This window comes from Colobus angolensis, unplaced genomic scaffold, assembly GCF_000951035.1.
Source record: "Colobus angolensis palliatus isolate OR3802 unplaced genomic scaffold, Cang.pa_1.0 Scaffold344, whole genome shotgun sequence".
Lineage (NCBI taxonomy): Eukaryota > Metazoa > Chordata > Mammalia > Primates > Cercopithecidae > Colobus > Colobus angolensis.
Window position 1 is genome coordinate 641745 of NW_012116755.1, and position 17143 is coordinate 658887.

General features: G+C 35.7%; 1 protein-coding gene across 1 annotated transcript in view; it reads left to right on the top strand.

The window, feature by feature from the left end:
- TOPAZ1 (testis and ovary specific PAZ domain containing 1) overlaps positions 1-17143 on the top strand; it is a 92244-nt gene that overhangs the window by 13383 nt on the left and 61718 nt on the right. The window contains exons 4-8 of the mRNA XM_011952609.1: positions 836-963; positions 7031-7095; positions 11581-11720; positions 13778-13863; positions 15250-15375. Of these exons, the coding sequence (XP_011807999.1) occupies positions 836-963; positions 7031-7095; positions 11581-11720; positions 13778-13863; positions 15250-15375 (545 nt within the window). The remainder of the gene's footprint in view (positions 1-835; positions 964-7030; positions 7096-11580; positions 11721-13777; positions 13864-15249; positions 15376-17143) is intronic.

The window sequence follows — 17143 nt, forward strand, 5'->3', positions numbered from 1 at the left end:
TTTAATAAATAACTTTGTTAGGCTTTATCTACAAAAGATAGGTAAACACCTCAGCAGTGTTTGTCATCTTATTTTGAAATTGAAATATGTATTTTAGCTTTATCACATTTTAAATCTCAGTTGCTTAAAAAAATTTTATAGTTGGCCGGGGGCAGTGGCTCATGCCTGTAATCCCAGCACTTTGGGAGGCTGAGGCAGGTGGATCACGAGGTCAGGAGATCGAGATCATCCTGGCTAACATGGTGAAACCCCATCTCTACTAAAAGTACAAAAAATTAGCCGAGGTTGGTGGTGGGCACCTGTAGTCCCAGCTACTCAGGAGGCTGAGGCAGCAGAATGATGTGAACCCGGGAGGCAGAGCTTGCAGTGAGCCGAGATTGCGCCACTGCACTCCAACCTGGCCAACAGTGCAAAACTCTGTCTCAAAAAAATGTATATATAGTTAACAGGTAGTCAGCAGTTTAAATACCTGAATCTTTATTTCACAGGGCATAACTTAGTATGAAAGTTAATTTTACTTTGACTTTCAAATTTTACAAGTATATTTAAAATATATTTTATTTTATAAGTATATTTAAAATAAGTATATTTAAAATTAAAAATTCTTAAGATGATCAAGAAAAATTCTTAAATATCTGTTTCTTTTTATATAATATAATGGAGTTATTTTAATAAAGAGGAATTATTGCATAATTCGCTGAAAACTCTGCTTCATATTTGTCACATTAGACCTTAAAAGAACCTCTGAATTCTAAGTCATTTTTTACAACAGCCTTTGAATAACTCAGTTATTTTGTCTTTAAAGTTTCTATAGTTGAATATTATTTCTTTTCAGCAAGTGAAATAAAACATGATCCCAAAGATACAAACACTTCCTTAGGAGAAGTTGCTAATGAGACCTCTGAAAATGAAACACTGGGAGACTTCAGTGAACAAATAAAAGGTTCAGACTTGGATGAAAAGGTACTAGGGGATCTTTTGCATGTGTTTATTTCTTGGTCTTATATAGTGGTAATGCATAAATCCATCTTAACAGTGCTATCGGGTGGCAAGTATAACTCCCTTTATTGAATAAAAGAATCAAGTTGCTCTAGCCATGGGATGTATCCCTTGATATTTGGTGTAAGCATAGTATAAAAAATATTTTCCTTGCCTGGGAAAATGGGATGTACTGTTTAATTACATACTGTAGTTAGCTTTTTAGTATCTGAAGTTTGCCACAAACCTATGAAAGTCTTTCTAAATAAAATATTACATATTTTTCTGCCTCAGAAAACACTAAATACTGAAAATCGTTTGATCTTCCTTAATTTTCAGGTAGCATAGTACTTGAGGGCCATGCTTCCTAGTATGAGATGATTTCTTCGTTTTGTTTGAGAGAAGGGGGATTATATATTTATCCTTCTAATACCATGGTAGGCTTCAAAGTACTAACCCTTTACAAAATATGAGACTTAGTAATATTTGCTCTTAAGATGTCTGGCCCCCAAATTTGGGAATTAACAAACTTGTTTTCATCTCTCTCTTACATTTTAGGAACACTACAGGGTAAATAGATTGACTTATGGGACATATGCCTGGCCTACTGCTTTTCTGCTCTTATAAATGGCTGGCTGTAAATTTTTAGAAATGCTTCCTTATTGATCTTTTACTTCCCACTACATGTGTATGTGTGTACAAGTATGTATGTATGTACAAGTGCATACATGTATAGTGAGATATAAAAGGTCAATATGCCAGGTGCAGTGACTCGGGCCTATTATCCCAACACTTTAGGAGGCTGAGGTGAGAGGACTACTTGAGGCCAGGAATTTGAGACCAGCTTGAGCAACATAGTGAGACCCTGTCTCTACAAAAAAAAATTTTTTTTTTTTAATTAGCCAGGCGTGCTGGCATCCACCTGTAGTCACAGCTACTTGGCGGGGTGGAGGTGGGAGGATAGCTTGAGCTTGGGAGGTCAAGTCTGCAGTGAGTCATGTTCGGGCCACTGCACTCCAGCCTGGGCAACAAAGCAAGACCTGTCTCAAAGAAGAAAAGGTAGGGGCGTGCGTGCGTGTGTGTGTGTGCGCGCGCGTATCTATTATATACGTGTGTGTGTGTGTGTGTGTGTGAATGATTCTTTTCCAGAGGCCTTTTCGTGTCTTCTGTGTATCACTTGTCAATTTTTAGGTTTACCATAGTAGTAATTACTTTATGATTCTACTGCTGGGCTCCTGATAAAGTACTAGTGTACTTTTTTAACTTTTTATTTTGAAATAGAGATTCACAGGAAGTTACAAAGGTAGTTCAGAGAGGACCCATGTTGCCTTCACCTAGTTTTCCCCTACATCTTACATCTTAAAGTATAAGAAGCAGGAATTTGATATTGATAAAATATGTTTGTGTAGCTCAGTGTATGTTATCAAATATGCAGATTTATGTGACCACCACTGCAGTCAAAGAGCTATAACATCACCACAAAGATCTGCCTTACGCTACCTCTTAACAGTCATACCTCTCTCCCTCCCCCAATAATTTCTATAGTTTTAGCATTTTAAAATGTAGATTCATAAGAGGTTGGCTATAGGATTATTAATTGATAATTCTAAAAGCAAAACCAGCTTTAGTTTTACTGATTTTCTTTTTTTCTATGTTGCTTTTTTGTTTTCAGTTTCACTAATTTCTGCTCTGGTTATTTCCTCCTTCTACTTACTTCAGATTAATTTGTTGTTCTTTTTGTAGCTTCCTAAAGTTGCAGCCAAGGTCATTGATTTATTATTTTCTTAATTATTTTCTAATAGAGACATTTAGTGCTATATATTTATCCATAAATACTGTTTCAGCAGCATCCCACTTTTTGTTGAGATAAATTGTGGATTCACCTGCGTTATAAGAAATAATACATAGATATCTATGTACCCTTTACCTAGTTTCTCCCAATTGTAATATATTGCACAACCACAGTACAATATCACAACCAGAATATTGGCATTAATACAGTCAAGATATTACAGACCATTTCCATCACCACATGGATCCCTCATGTTGCCCTTTGATAGCGCACACCTACTTTCTTCTCTTTCCTCCATCGCCCATTCCTTAATCCTGGACAACCACATATCTGTTCTGCATTTCTATAATTCGGTCATTTCAAGAATATTATATAAATGGAATCATACAGTATGTAACCTCTTCGGATTGGTTTCTTTTTTTTTTTTTTTCCTCACCTGGCATAATCCTGTGGATATTCAACCAAATCATTGCATATATCGATAGTTCATTCATTTTTACTGTTTAGTAATACTCCATGGTATGAGTGTACCACAGTTTGTTTAGCTATTTGCTCATTGATGGATATCTAGTTTGGGACTGTTACAGGGTAAAGCTGCTATCTATAAATATTCATGTACAGATTTTTGTGTATCTATGTGTTTTAATTTCTCTGGAATAAATGGGCTGTAACTGCTGAACTATATGGTAGTCGCATGTTAGGTTTTAACTTGGGTGAACTCATCCTCCAGATTACTCCCCTGCGGTTGGAGTCAGTTGAAATGTTTGTTCAGTTCTTTGAGTCTTAGCTGGGCTCTTTGGAATCCACGTTACATACATATTGTTCAGAGATCAGCTAGAGATTTCGGCCAAGTTATAAGTAGATTTGGGGACTTTGTCTGTTAGACTTTCTCCCAGATTCCTAGCCTCACTTTCCAGTTTCTGATTTTACCCCAAACTCTGTTCTTCTGGTTCTTTGTTAGTAGGGCAAATTGTTGTCCTCCCCGAGTGGTTCCAACTAGGGCCTGCCCTTGGGTATACAGCCATAAAAACAAGACAGTTACCCAGTGGCATTCCATCTTTCTGAGTGTAGACTTCCCTCTAGGTTCTGCCTGCTTTTCATCTCTCTCCAGGGTTTTCAGTTAGTTTAAAAATATTTTATCCAGGGTTTATGGTTGTTATCTGCAGAAGAGTTACCCCAATAGGAGATTCTCTGCCATTTCTCAAAGTACACCCATTGTGAATTCTTTTGAATTTCATCCAGATGGTAGTGTACTGTTCTTTACCTTGCTTGAGATGTTTTTCCTTTCAATGTATGTAATGATGTCTTGTTTTTATAGTTGTATAATTACCTACTATATGAATATACTCTAACAAGTCCCACTACTGATGGACACTTGGTTTGTTTCCATTTTTTTGCTATTTAAATATTGCTGCATTATGCATCCTTGAGCATAAGGCATTTTGCATATGTGCAAGCATTTTTGGATTAATTCCTAGAAGTGGAGTTGTCAAATTGTCCTTCATAGAGATTGCTTTGATTTATACTTTCAACAGCATTGTGTGAGAGTGCCATTTTCTCCCCACACACTAATTCATTATTAATTTTTTGTCCATCTGCCTATTTTTATAAATGACTTTATTTTAGTTTTAATATGCATTTCTCTTATGAGCCTAGTTAAACATCTTTAGAAGCCATTTATATTGTTTTCTATGAACTTACTGTTTATGTCCTGGTATGGTTTGGCTGTGGTCCCACCCAAAATCTCATCTTGAATCCACATAATCCCCACAATCCCTGCATGTCAAGGGAGAGACCAGGTGGAGGTAATTGAATCATGGGGGCAGTTCCCCCCTTGCTATTTTGTGATAGTGAGTTCTCATTAAATCTGATGGTTTTATTAGCATTTGGTAGTTCTTCCTGCATTCATTCTCCTTCCTGCCACCTTGTGAAGAAGGTGCCTTGCTTCCTCTTCACCTTGTGTAAGTTTCCTGAGGCCTCCCCAAACCATGCTGAACTGCGAGTCAGTTAAAACCTCTTTCCTTTATAAATTACCCAGTCTTGGGCAGTTCTTTATAGTAGCATAAAAATGGACTAATACATCCCCACTTGCCCATTTTCTTCCGGATTTGATCTTTTTACTTGTAGGAACGTTTCATGATATAAACTTATCTGTTCTTTGTCATATGTGGCTATACCTTTTCCTGGATTTCATTTGTTTTGACTTAGTTTAGGAGCTTTTCACCTTGTAAAAGCCTTTTATTTTTATTTAATCAAATATGTCAGTTTTCTTTCATAATAGGAGTTACAAGTCAGATTTAGAGAAACCCTTCCCCATCTCAACATTTAAAATTTTCTCCCAGGTTTTTTTGGTGTTATTTATTATGTTTAAATTTTTTATCAAACTAAAATTTATCTTAGGAGAAGGAATATAGAAACAATGTAACTTTTCCTTGTTTTAGCAGACGGCATTTTGTACTCTTTATTCTCTTAACATATGAAAATATTTAAAATACTTGTAGTCAAACCTATTGATATCTTACTTCATGGTTTCTACCTTTGGTGTCATGCTTAGGCTTTCCAAACCCTCCAGATTATATACTCATTTATATATTTGATTTGTTTTGCTCTTTTATTTTATTTTCTACTTTTAGAATTTATTTTTAATTTAATGAAATCTTTAATGAACCCAAAAGGTATTTTGGCATATGGTGAGTTGGGAGCACACTTATTCTCCATCCAATTAACTAGCCAGTTGTTCTACCATTTATTGAATCATTTCCTCCTAAATTTCAAGTGCCATATTGAGTATTTTCAAAGTTTTATGTATAGATCTGTTTCTTTTCTTTTGTTTCATTGATTGCTAGTCTTTACACCAATAGCAAACTATCAATTTTTTGAAAAATAGTAAGTAAAATATTAAATAGTAAAATATTTTTTGGTGGTTCTCTCATGTATTTTTTTAAAGAGTGCTTTAAACTCACATTGTAGTTTTTTTAATGTATAAATTAATTTGGGGAGAACCAACATCTTTAACTCTAGTATTCTCATTCGGGAACATGGTAGGTCCTTCAGTTTGTTATGTTTTCTGTTTCTCAGTTGATTTTTGTAGTTTTCTAAGATTTCTAGGTTGTCTTCCAAGGCTTTTATAGTTTTGGGTTTTAACATTTAAGTTTTTAACCCATCTCAAGTTGATTTTTGCATATGGTAAAAGAAGGGTCCAGTTTCAGTCTTCTGCATAGCCAGTTACCCAGCACCATTTATTGAATAGAGAGTCCTCTCCCCATTGCTTGTTTTTGTCAGCTTTGTCGAAGGTCAGATGGTTGTAGGTGTGCAGCCTTATTCCTGTGCTGTCTATTCAGTTCTATTAGTCCGTGTATCTGTTTTTGTACCAGTACCATGCAGTTTTGGTTATTGTAGCCCTGTAGTATAGTTTGAAGTCAGTAACATGATGCATCCAGCTTTGTTCTTTTTGCTTAGGATTGCCTTGTCTATTCACGCTCCTTTTGAGTTTCATATGAATTTTAAAATAGTTTTTTCTAGTTCTGTGAAGAATGTCATTGATAGTTTAATAGGAATAACATTGAATCCATAAATCACTTTGGGCAGTATGGCCATTTTAATGATATTGCTCCTTCCTATCCATGATCATGGAAAGTTTTTCCATTAGTTGATGTCCTCTCTGATTTCTTTGAGCAGTATTTTGTAATTCTCATCATAGAGATCTTTCACTTTCCTGGTTAGCTGTATTCCTAGGTATTTTATTCTTTTAGTGGATGACTGTTTTTTCAAAAGTTTAGTATTTGAACATGTATAACCTTCTTATGACTGGAAAATCATGATTTCAAAACAGCTACTTGTGAAATGTAAGTATAGTTATATTTAAAACACATTTAAATATTTCTTATGAAAAATAAATTTTATGTTCATAAATACAGCTTTAAAATAACTCAAAGCTCAGGCTTTTTTTCTGAATAAAAAGAAACTCAACTTTAGTTTTACCTAATGATTTGAAATAGCGACTTGGGTAATTAAAGGTGATATCAAAACCTGGACAAGTATTTTGACTTATATTAATTTTTCTCTTAAGCAGCAGTGGAAATTTTAAAGTCAGGATTCAGTATTTTAAATTATGTAGAATAGAATTGTTTTTAGGGATTGGCCATAAACGAGTTGTTTAATTAACATCGAATACATTATAATAAATCCAGTAATCCTCATAGCTTAGTGTGTAATACAGAAACATTCATTTGTTCTTATTTAACCATAATCTCTTCACAGCATAGATTTACAGACAAAGTGATTACCAAAGAAGAAAAAGAAAATATTTATGAAGTTTGCAAAAGGTCTGTAACATAATTCTTAATTACATAACTTAAAATAGTCACTCATCTAATTTGTATCTTGAGTATGTTTTTTATTCTCTGCTGTTTATATGCTTGGGCTATATGCCATTAGCCATATATAGGTATACTTTAATTAATGTGTCAGATGTACTCAGGTGTAAGGGGTATTGTAAATTACCTTAAAGCTGTCACTAAGTTTTTTGAGCCATTAAAATATTTTTTGAGGAAAGATAAGGAGTAGTGATAAAAAGAAAAAATGATGTATGTTTGACTTTTATGAAGATAAGAGTGGCTGAAATCAGACTCACATTGCCGTTTGCAAGGATCTTACATGGATATAGTGATTCATGTGGAGAGTTATATAGCACACTCTCTGGAACATATAAAACCCCATTTAGAGTTGGAGGACACCTTAAAGATCATCTGATCCATCCTCCACCACCCTCATTTTGCATTTGAGGCAAGGCTCACCCAGGTCAGGTGATGGATATATTTGAGGCCTTTAATGTTAAGGCAGTAATTTTCAAAGTGTGATCCTTGGAGAAGCATAATCATGCATGAACCTGTCAGAAATTGAAATTATTGGGTCCCATCTCAGACCTACTGAATCAAACTTTGGTGATGGGCTTGTCAATCTGTTTTTAACAAGACCACCAGCTGATTTTGATGCATGCTCAAGTTTGAGAACTACTGTGTTAAGGGAAAGGCTAGATAAGAATTAGATTGGCGTAGAAGGTTTAGTACGGTTCATGACCATTTGGAGATACTAAAGAAAAAGGAAGATACTAAAGAAAAAGCAACAAGGTTAGCTTTTTTTTTTCTATTGAAATCATTTTGCTTACAAACTTAAGATAGCGTAACTGCAGCCTGCAAAGGTTTATCAACTTGACTCTATCATAGTGATCACCAGTGTGACATTGATCAGTTAAGTCATTACATCACCATGGGCTTCAGTCATCTGATCAAAAATAAAAGATAGATGATCTCTTCCATCTGTAGAAATTCATAATTTCTATTTCTTTATGTTGCCGCTTTTGTTTTATTTGTGAGGGGCATACTGATAATACATATAAGTGACATCCCAACTTGGGGAGAGAAATGAAGATCTTTATTTTGTGTGAAAATCCTAAATTCTATCAGTGCTACTAAATTTCAGCTGTTGTAAGTATGGGTCCCTCTTCTTACTACTTTTACTCTCCTCTGGCCCAGAAAACACAAGCTGAAAAAACTTATTAGAATTATTTTTAAGGTAAACATTATAGTATCTGAATGTTAGTGTAAACCTTTCTCCTAAAAAGTAAATGCATTTGTATTTACTAATCAGCTCTGAAGTACTTCTTTCCCTCCCCTTGCTTAAGTTATTTTTCTAGAGAAGTAGTGTCCAAATTAAATTTTTGAAAAATTGGTTATGTAGGATCTCGCATATTAGAATACAATTAAAGCTGTTTAAATCAGTCACCCTGAAACTATAACATTTTTAATACCTTTTCCCCAGAGAAAGCTCTCAAAGACCTTTATAGGCTTATTGTATATACTTTTCTTGAAGAATAATTTGTAATTCATTTAATTACATTATCAGTAGAATAATTTAATGACCTCTTCCGGATTAAAACACTAACCTAACTCCTCCTTAGACCTTTTGTTTGGCATGGTCAAAAATATTTTGCTCTAATCTTAACCACACCACCCTATTCCTTCCTCTACTCCAACCACTTAAGCAGTGCTGGTTTTCTAGTTAAGAAGGCAGGAACAACCTATTGGAGATGTTAAAGAATTGTAATATATACAGTTATACCTTGGAGGTATTGCAGGTTTGAGTTCAGACTACTGCTGTAAAGCAAATATTGCAATAAAATGAGTCATATGAATGTTTTTTGTTTCCCAGTGCGTAGAAAGGTTATGCTTACACTATAGTCTGTTAAGTGTGCAATAGCATTATGTCTTTAAAAAAAAAGTACACACCTTCATTTAAAAATACTTTATTGCCAAAAGGTTCTTACATCATCTGAGCCTTCAGTGAGTCATAATTGCCTGGATGTTGATGGCTGCTTACTGAATAGGGTGGTTGAAGATTGGAGTGAAGGTTGAAGGTTGAGGTGGCTGTGGCAGTTTCTTAAAATAAAACAATAATGCAGTTTGCTGCATCAGTTGACAGTTCTTTTCACAAAAGATTTCTCTGTGGTATGTGATGCTGTTTGATAGCATTTTACCAACAATAGAACTTCTTTCAAATTCGGATTAAATCCTCTCAAACTCTGCCTCTGCTTTATCAGCTAGTTTGTGTGATATTCTGAGTCCTTTGCCACTTAAACAATGTTCATGGCTTCTTCATCAGTAGTAGATTTCATCTCAAGAAACCACTTTCTTTGCTCATCCATAAGAAGCAACTCTTCATCCGTTCAAGTTTTATCATGAGATTGCAGCAATTCAGTTACAACTTTAGGCTCCACTGCTAGTTCTAGTTTTCTTGCTGTGTCCTCCACATTTGCAGTGACTTCTACCACTAAAGTATTTAAACCCTGAAAATCATCTATGAGGGTTGGAATCAACTTCCTCCAGACTGCTAATGTTGATATGTTGAGCTCCTCTTTTAAATCACAAATGTTTTTAATGGCACCTAGAATGGTGAGTTCTTTCCAGGTTTTCAGTTTACTTTTCCAAGATCCATCAGAAAAATCACTATCCATGGCAGATAGAGTCTAATTAAATGTATTTCTTAAATAATAAGACTTGAAAGTCAAAATTGCTTCTTGATTCATAGATTGCAGAATAGATGTTGTGTTAGCAGGCATAAAAACAACATTCAGGCTGAGCGTGGTGGCTCACGCCTGTAATCCCAGCACTTTGGGAGGCCAGGGTGGGTGGATCACGAGGTCAGGAGTTCAGCACCAGCCTGGCCAAGATGGTGAAACCTGGCGTCTACTAAAAATACCAAAATTAGCCAGGCGTGGTGGCAGGCGCTTGCAATCCTAGCTACTGAGGAGGCTGAGGCAGAGAATTGCTTGAACCCAGGAGGCGGAGGTTGCAGTGAGCTGAGATTACGCCACTGCACTCCAGCCTGGGCAACAGAGCAAGACTCCTTCTCAAAAAACAAACAAACAAAAAAACACAATATTCATCTCCTTGAGCATGTCTAGCAGAGTTCTTGGGTGACAAAATACATTGTCAATGAGCAGTGATACTTTGAAAGGAATCTTTTTTGAGCAATAGATCTCAACAGTAGACTTAAAATATTCAGTAAACCATGCTTTAAACAGATGTGCTGTTGTACAGGCTTTGATGTTTCATTTATAGAGCACAGAAAGAATAGATTTAGCATAATTCTTAAGGGCCCTATGATTTTTGAAATGGTTAAAGTTGCCAGCTGCATTATCCCTTAACAGGAGAAAGCCAGTCTATTTGTTGAATCTTTGAAGCCAGGCATTAACTTTTCTTTAGCTATGAAAGTCGTAGATGGTATCTTCTTCCAGTATAAGGCAGTTTTGTCTATGTTGAAAATCAGTTTGTTGTAGCTTCCTTCATCAGTTATCTTAGCTAGATCTCTGGATAACTTGCTGCAACTTTTCCATTAGCACTTCCTGTTTGACCTTGCACTTCTATGTTACAGAGATGGCTTGTTTCATTAAACCTTGTGAGCCAATTCCGGTAGCTTCATACTTCTGTAACTTTCTTATCTCTCACAGCCCTCACAGAATTGAAGAGAGTTAGGGTCTTGCTCTGTATTAGGGACTGGTTTGATCTTCCATCTCGATCACTCAAACTTTCTCCATTTCTGCAATAAGGCTGTTTCACTTTCTTTTCATTCACATGTTCACTGGAGTAGCACTTTTAATTTCCTTGAAGAACTTTTCCTTTGCATTGACAGCTTGGTTAACTATTTGGTACAAGAGGCCTACCTTTTGGCCTGTCTTATTCATCAACATGCCTTCCTCACTAAGCTTAATCATTTCTAGCTTTTGATTTAAAGTGAGAGATGTGAGACCCCTCCTTTCACTTGACTACTTAGAGGACATTGTAGGGTCATTAACTGGTCTAATTTCAATATTGTTTTGTCTCAGGAAATAGGGAGGCCTAAGGAGAGGGAGAGAGATAGGGGAACAGCCAGTTGGTGGTGCAGTCAGAACACACACATCATTTATTGATTAAGTGCACCCTCTTATAAGGGCTAAGTTTTCATGGTGCTCTGAAACAATATCAGTAGTAACATTGATCACTGATCACAGATCACCATAACAGATAAAATAATAATGAAAAAACTTGAAATATTGTGAGAATTACCAAAATGTGACACAGAAATGTAAGTGAGCATATATGCTGTTAGAAAAATGGCACCAGTTAGACTTGCTCGACTCAGGGTTACCACAGTCCTTCAATTTGTAAAAAAATAAAAATAAAAACTTTTTTAAAAAAGAAATATCTGCAAAGGATTACTTTAATGTTTAAAAATGCATTTAAATTCTGATGTTAATTTTTCCTTTCACACAGCAAAGATTCTAGAAATGCCGACATTATGGTTGGCGAATGTCAGTTTGCAGCACCAGTCCCGAAACCTCTGTGCTTATTAGTACCTCCTTTGAATCTAAGTGGTCATCAGGAAGACACAATACTGAATACCTGGATGAATGGTACTATTTGTTTTCTTAATGGAATACTGTTGGCTTTTGGTAATATAGAAACTAGGAGATTTTTCTACCAAAAACAAAAAATGATTAAAAAAGAAAAATGGAAACATGTAAAATACGTTAAAAGTAGAAGGTTTGTGCAGCTGTACTTAGTACCTTTTTTTTTTTTTTTTTTTTTTTGAGACAGAATCTCACACTATTGCCCAGGCTGGAGTGCAGTGGCACGATCTCAGCTCACTGCAACCTGTACCTCCCCAGGTTCAAGTGATTCTCCTGCCTCAACCTCCTGAGCAGCTGGGATTACAGGCACCCACCGCCATGCCCAGCTAATTTTTTGTATTTTTAGTAGAGACGGGGTTTCACTATGTTGGCCAGGCTGGTCTTGAACTCCTGACCTTGTAATCTGCCCACCTCAGCCTCCCAAAGTGCTGAAATTACAGGTGTGAGCTACCGCGCCCAGCCTACTTAGTACTTTTGATGGAACAATGTGTGAAATATCTGTATTTATGTGATAGTGGTGGTATGAGTAAATTACAGATTATATCTAAAATATATTTTGATGGAGTGTATTTGTATATGTATTTTAGAACTTGTGTCAGTTTTTTGATGATTAACAGTACTTTGAACAAAATAGACTACATTAAAGGATGAATTTAGAATCTATAAAATCACATTGTATAGCACACACCTAACTGTTCTATACCTACCCAGTACTGACTTCATGCTGCCTCGTGTTGTATACTGTAACAGCAAGCCCATGATGGTCATGTGTTTTATCTTAAAAAGTCTTACAGTTTTCATAATGCAAATTACTGTGAAGCTATGCAGCAAAAACTTCAGCTTGTTTCAGATTATAGCTGAATGCTGCCAAAGTAAAAAATAAATGATTTAAAATTAAAAATACTTTTATTTTTATTTGTTATTTTTATCTTTAGAAAAGAACATTTTTAAATGCCCTAGTTCTCTTTTTAAAAGACCAACATTAAGGGATATGATGCCTGGTGTATTAGTTTGCTTGGGCTGCCATAATAAAATGCCACAGATTAAAGGTCTCAAACAACAGAAATTTATTTTGTGCAGTGCTAGAAGTTCAAGACTAAGGTTCTAGAAGGGTTCATTTTCTGATGAGGGCTCTCTCTGGCTTGCAGATGGCTACCTTCTTGCTAAGTCCTCACATAACTTTTCCTTGGTGTGTGCAAGGAAAGAGTGTAAGCTCTGTGGTGCCTATTCTTTTTTTTTTTTTTTAAGACAGAGTCTCACTCTGTAGCCCAGGCTGGAGTGCAATGGTGTGATCTTGGCTCACTACAACCTCCGCCTCCCAGGTTCAAGTGATTCTCCTGCCTCAGCCTCCCAGGTAGCTGGGATTACAGGCGCACACCACCATGCCTGGCTAAATTTTGTATTTTTAGTAGAGATGGGTTTCACCATGTTGGCCAGGCTGGTCTCAAACTCCTGACCTCAGGCAGTCTGCCCACCTGGGCCTCCCAAAGTGCTGAGATTACAGGTGTGAGCCACCATGCCAGGCTGGCGCCTATTCGTATTAAGGACATTAATTCCATTGATTCAGGACCCCACCTTTACGACCTCATTTAACCTTATTAACTTCTATAAACACCCTATCTCCAAATATAGTCATGTTGAGGGTTAGGGCTTCAACATGTGAATTTTGTGGGGACACAGTTCAGTACATCGCACCTGGATTTGTCACTAGTTTTCTTCCCTTAGAAATGTTCATTGTGTATAATATTTGTCTATTTAACTTAGAGACATATCATTTGAATACAGTGCCCAATGCTGCTATGTGAGGTTTTTAAGAAAGTTGTCTGCAGCTTATAGTGAGTTTAAAATTTTAAATTCAGGTCTAGAAATACTTGAGGGCACCTAAGATGTAAATCACACTATATTTCACAGGAACACACATGGCAGCACAGTCTGTGAATTGAACATGAATATTTCAAAGTGAAACTTTAAAGCAGATAGTAGTGATCATCTATTTCATTGTTATGAAGAAAATAAATTGTAACATATTGGTGTGTAATGTCACTCTAAATCATTTCTAGATTTCAGATTTCTGGGAAAACATTCTGTCCTAAAGCTGCAGAATCCTGAAACTTGTGAAATATTTAAGAGGGAAAAAAATGTGGGGGTAAGTCTACTTTTAAAAAAAGTAATAATCTGTCTCTTTGTCTTCCCCCTCCTCCTCCTTCTCCTCCCTCCTCTTCCTCACTTTCCTCCACTCCCTCTTTTACCCTCCCCTTAAAAAAAAAAAATTCATAAAACCAATACTTTGGACCTTTTGGTTTTATTTCCCTATCTTTTTTTTGAGACGGAATCTTGCTCTTGTCATCAGGCTGGAGTACAATGGCATGATCTCGGCTCACTGCAACCTCCACCTCCTGGGTTCGAGCCTCAGCCTCAAGATTCTCCTGCCTCAGCCTCTCGAGTAGCTGGGATTACAGGCGCCCACCACCACACCCGGCTAAGTTTTGTATTTTTAGTAGAGACGGGGTTTTGCCATGTTGGCCAGGCTGGTCTCTAACTCCTGTCCTCGTGATCCTCCTTTCTTGGCCTCCCAAAGTGCTGGGATTACAGGTGTGAGCCACCGTGCCCAGCATATCATCATTTTTTAAGCAGTTCCAGATATTATAAGGATTTTGAATAGAGGTTTGTGGTAAGAGGTAGAAAATAAGTAGTGACTTAGAAGATATTCACAAATAGCATAAGAGGTTGAAAACAGCAGAGGGAGAACATCCAAAACAGAAAAAACAGGCTGAATAGTTTTCTGTGATGAGAGAGAAAGCTGCTGATATAAAGCAGTTTATGGGGAAAGTTTGTTGTAAAAAGTTTTAACTCTCATTTGCCTTGTTCTATTAACCAGAAAAACTAAGGAGAATTTTGGTTCTAATAAATGCATCTGAAATATAGTGCTAATTATAATAGAATTAACTTTTTGTAAAAGCAGAGACAGGTATATAAAAGGGAGGAGGAATGTGTACATTTTTTTAATTATGTAAAATATGTGGGGGTAGGGAGTCCGTGGGATATTTCTGTTCCTTAATTTTTCTGTGAACCTATACCTGCTCCAAAAAAACAGTCTTAAAAAATGAGAATTGTAAAGTGCCATTTTCCATACCACTTATAATATACTGTCTTGTAGTTGTTTTTCTGTCATCTGTATTTCATCCCTCTAATAGATGATAAATTTCTAGAGGGTGCCTTCCACAGAAAAAGTGCTCAATAAATATGTCATTGGTGAAAAAAAAAAAAAGAGAGACATAAAAGAGAATAACCTTGATGGAATATTTTACACAAAGATAAATTTTTTAAAATCCAGACAAATCACTCTGAAATGATTTTTAAATTATTTTTGAAAATATAAATTGAAGTTTTACTTTTTCTTATCAAATTAGCAAACAAGTTATCTTGATACTGTTTGGAGTATATGTTATTTGTGTTGCTTCAAATGCTGTCTTGCTTAACTTAGTGGATGCTTTACAGTTAATACAGAAAGTGAATCTTTCTAATTTTCTAGGTGTTCCAGAAGTCGCTAGGGTTGATGATACCCTATAAATATTGCAAATTTCATTTTAATACGTTACGTGGCTGTGAGCGACCACTGTGCAAGTTTGCTCATGTGCCTGAACAAGGGGATGAAAAGGTAAAACATATAAAGTCTTTAAAGTAGAGATTGTTTTAATAACTATCTCAGTCATGCATTTTAATTTAGATTTTCATTGACTCCTAATAGCATTGATGTGAGTTTTGCCTGCTTTTGTTCTTTATATAAAAGGAATCATATGTGTATTCTTTTGTCTATCTTCTTTTGCTCAATATTTTTGAGCAAACACCTATTGTAGATGTTTCTCATTGTCATATAATAGTTAATGTTTCATTTTGTGAGTATATCAAAATGGAATATTGGGTGGAGCAGATTTGGATATTACAATTGTGATGCTATCAGTGTTCTGCATGTCTTTTGGTGAACATATATATACATTATGATAGGTTATACTTAAAACTGGAACTGCTGTGTCATAGGGCCTACATATATTCAGCCTTAGTAGATAACAGCCAAACAGTTTTCCAGAGGAGTTTTACCAAATTACACTCTTACCAGCAATGTCTGAGAATTCTGGTTGTTTCACATCCTTACCAGCTCTTGATATTATTAGCCTTTTGCATGTAGCCATTCTGGTGGGTGGGTAGTGATACCTTCCCTGATGATTGATGAAGTTGAGCACTTTTCAAAATGTTTATTGGGCATTAGTGGGATATACTCTATTTGGAAGTATACTGATATTTTCCCTATATTCTGTGGGATTCTTTTTCTTCTCTGTCTACAATAATTCATCATATAATCTGTATACAAGTTCTCAGTTGTGTGCGTATGTATATCTATATATATAAAATCATTTACTACTTTAGAAGTTGCCTTTTCACCTTTTGTATTTTGTTTTTTAATTTTTAATTTTAAAGTACAAGTTGCAAACTAGTTTATTTATGGGGTACAGTGTAATGTTTTGATTTATGAATATGATATGGAATAATTAAATCAAGCTAAAAAACATATCTGTCACCTAGGATACTATCTTTTTTTGTAGTGAGAATATTTGAAATTTACTCTTAGCAATTATGAAATGTACATTATTATTTGCTATAGTCACCATGCCATACAATAGATATCAAAGAAAAAAAACTTTTTCTTCCTGTTTCATTGAGGCTTGGTACTCTTTGACCATCATCTCCCCATTCCCCTTACCACCTGTCCTCTGGTAACTACTGTTCTACTCTCCGCTCCTTTGAGTTTTAGATTCCATATGTAAATGAGAACATATATGGCATTTGTCTTTCTGTACTTGGCTTATTTCAGTTAGCATGTTCTCCAGTCTGTGTTACAGTGACAAAACTTCTTTCTTTTTTTAAGGCTGAATAGTATTTCATTGTGTATATATACCACATTTTCTTAATCCATTCATCCATTAATGGACACTTAGGTTGATTCCATACCTTGGCTGTTGTGAATAGTGCTGCAATGAACATGGAAGTGCAGACATCTCTTCAACATACTGATTTCAAATCTTTTGGGTAAATACACAGAAGTGAGATGCTGGATCATATGGCAATTCTATTTTTAGTTTTTTGAGGAATGACCGTACAGTTTTCCATAATGGCTATACTAATTTACGTTGCCACCAACAGTATACAAAGGTTCCCTTTTCTCCACATCTTCACCAGCATTTGTTATCATTTGTCTGTTTGATAATAGCCATTCTGACAGATGTCAGGCAATATCTCACGGGTTTATAATTTGCATTTCTCTGATTCATGATGTTAAGCCTCTTTTCGTACATTTGCCATTTATTTATCTTCTTTTGAGGAATGTTTGTTCAGCTCTCTTGCCCGCCCCCCCCCCCCCCTTTTTTTTT